A 2,252-nucleotide genomic window follows, 5' to 3' on the forward strand; every position below is an offset into this window, starting at 1 on the left:
GTGAATCGGTTCAGACGACAATGAAGCAAAGGAGCCAAGAAGATGAGAAGGCATGCCTTCAAGAGAAAGAAAATTCATGTCCAGCTTCTATCAGGATCTATATCTATACAGCAGGGAATCAACACTCCTGAAAAATCCTGAATGGAAAATCAAGAACATTCCTGATTTTTATTCTTGACTGAGGTTAAACATGTGGTTGATAAGTGTTGAAAGGCACAATGATGAAGTGAAGCATGGTTCATGCTGCTGCAGATCAAACAAGCCTTCACATTGTTGTTTGCGACTAAACCTGAGATGATTTTTTGTAACAAGGCTCTCTGCACTTAGTTTACCTCAACTTTAGATTCTTTTATTTACAGGATTTTACTTTCAAAAGAAGCACGAAGCTGAGTCACTCAATCAACACCTGAGGAATTATCCATCACCAATATATTTACTTACAGCGCCTTTGATTCTTCATGCCGCCTGTGTTCATTCACACATAATCAAAAGTAATTTTTATTGTTCCTAATGGTGGTTTGTAATTAGTTGGTTTGTTTTTGGCATATAAAATAAAAATATTGCCCATATCAGAAATTTTACTGAAGAATAAGAATTTGATTTGATTTTGTATGAGGGTGGATTGCATCAACATGATTAACTGGTATTTGGTGGCAGTTACTCAAGCAGCTGCTTAATGTTTAACCCCAAAGCGCCCTGAGCTGTGGCACATTGCAGGGTGAAAGTTAACTTAATGAAGGCAAAACCCTCAGAAATGAAGCTTTACTCCAAACAGCTTCTGTGCAAGTGCAATGAAAGTGAAAACGTCTATTCATTATAAACATCTTTCCTGAGAGGACAGAACATATACTGATTTTGCATCTCGAAAAAGGTTTGTAATTATCTCACCATTTTATCATTTACTTCAAACACAAATCCACTGAATTCAATGTTTGCTCACTGGCACATAATTCCACATGAATTTGACAAAGACGGTCCTTTCAAAACAAAAGCATGGATACCTTGATGCAGATGGACTGCACTGCTTCCTGGTCCTTGGCTTTAGTAAGACTCACTAGACTGTAACTTTTCTTCATGCTAGCAGATCGTTCTCACAGTGACCGCTGCTTAACCCCTCAGAGCAGCTGAACAGCAGACTGCCCACAGTCACACAGTTCACTGAGGAGTGTGGCGTTATGCCACACCCTCACCCAGCAGGTGGAGAGAAGAGAGAAGATTAGGAAGTGTGAATAAATGGAGTCTTTGTTAGGCTCTGGGAAAATAAAGGAGAGAGACAGTCGAGAGATGGAGAGAAGGAAAAGAGCTGTAAGAGACAGAGAAGCTCAGTCGATGAACAGGAGTGGGACCTAAAGTGCACCATGTAGAAATGTAAGGGAGAGACTGAGATACAGGAGGAGAAGGTACAGAGTTTGATGAACCAGCACGGTGCAACAGAAGCCTCAGTTACAGGTTACTCAGGTACAGTACAATGGGCAGAGTTTAGAGAGCTTTGGGACGCGTACGGAACTGCTCATTGTGACCTTTGAGACATTCAATGTGATATTGGACACAAATAAAGTTGACTTGACTAGAACATGCAGCATGACTCATAGTCTATGTGCAGCTCTGCCTTGTCAATTAAACTCACAAGGGAAAAGGCCAACGTGTTCTTCTAATCTAGAGGGTCAATACATCTGCAATATGTACATGAACTTGTTGGTCAAACATTCATGGAGGTTCGGGCCCCACAACTAAGATCATTAACAGCCAGAATGAAGGCAGATTCACACTTTGCTTCGTCAATTCTGAAATATCTCTGTTGCAAAGTGTCACCCATAACTGTGTGTGTGTGTTTGTGTGCGCGCCCTCACCATGTCAGTCTTCAGAGCCTCAGTCACCGGCTCTTCTTTCCCAGCGTGGGACTCGTCTCCTCCCTCCTTGTCTCCACTCTGAGGCTGACCCTGCTCTCTCCATCGGCTCTCTGCTGCCTGAAGCATCTTCATCAGGTCTGGGCTGCACGGTAGCGACATCGTTTGGGGCTTTTCCTCTGTACAAAGAGGAGCATCCACCTCCTCTTCTCCATCCGGCTCACCTCCACTCTCTGGATGAAGCTGAGGGGTCTCATCAGGCTCGGGCAGATCCTCCAGAGAGGCTCCAGTCTGGTCATTTTCCTCCGCCATGACTCCTCCGGCAGCACTGAAGAACTGAATGAGATCACTGCTCAGATGTGCAGGGGGGGGAAATACAGCAGACTGAAAGACGTTCAGACACGG

General features: G+C 43.8%; 1 protein-coding gene across 3 annotated transcripts in view; it reads right to left on the minus strand.

The window, feature by feature from the left end:
- Nucleotides 1-2,252, minus strand: part of LOC142992102 (S-adenosylhomocysteine hydrolase-like protein 1) — an 8,756-nt gene extending 6,504 nt beyond the window's left edge. The window contains exon 1 of one of the 3 annotated variants that reach the window (XM_076142398.1): nt 1,002-1,473. In XM_076142398.1, coding sequence (XP_075998513.1) covers nt 1,002-1,076 — 75 coding nt within the window. In that variant the 5' untranslated portion in view covers nt 1,077-1,473. Of the gene's footprint in view, nt 1-1,001; nt 1,474-1,850 lie in introns of those variants that run through there. The other 2 variants (XM_076142396.1, XM_076142397.1) reach the window with 2 other exon arrangements.

Source organism: Genypterus blacodes, unplaced genomic scaffold (assembly GCF_046128005.1).
Source record: "Genypterus blacodes isolate CSIRO-AG114 ecotype Tasmania unplaced genomic scaffold, CSIRO-AGI_Gbla_v1 ptg000021l_1, whole genome shotgun sequence".
NCBI lineage: Eukaryota > Metazoa > Chordata > Actinopteri > Ophidiiformes > Ophidiidae > Genypterus > Genypterus blacodes.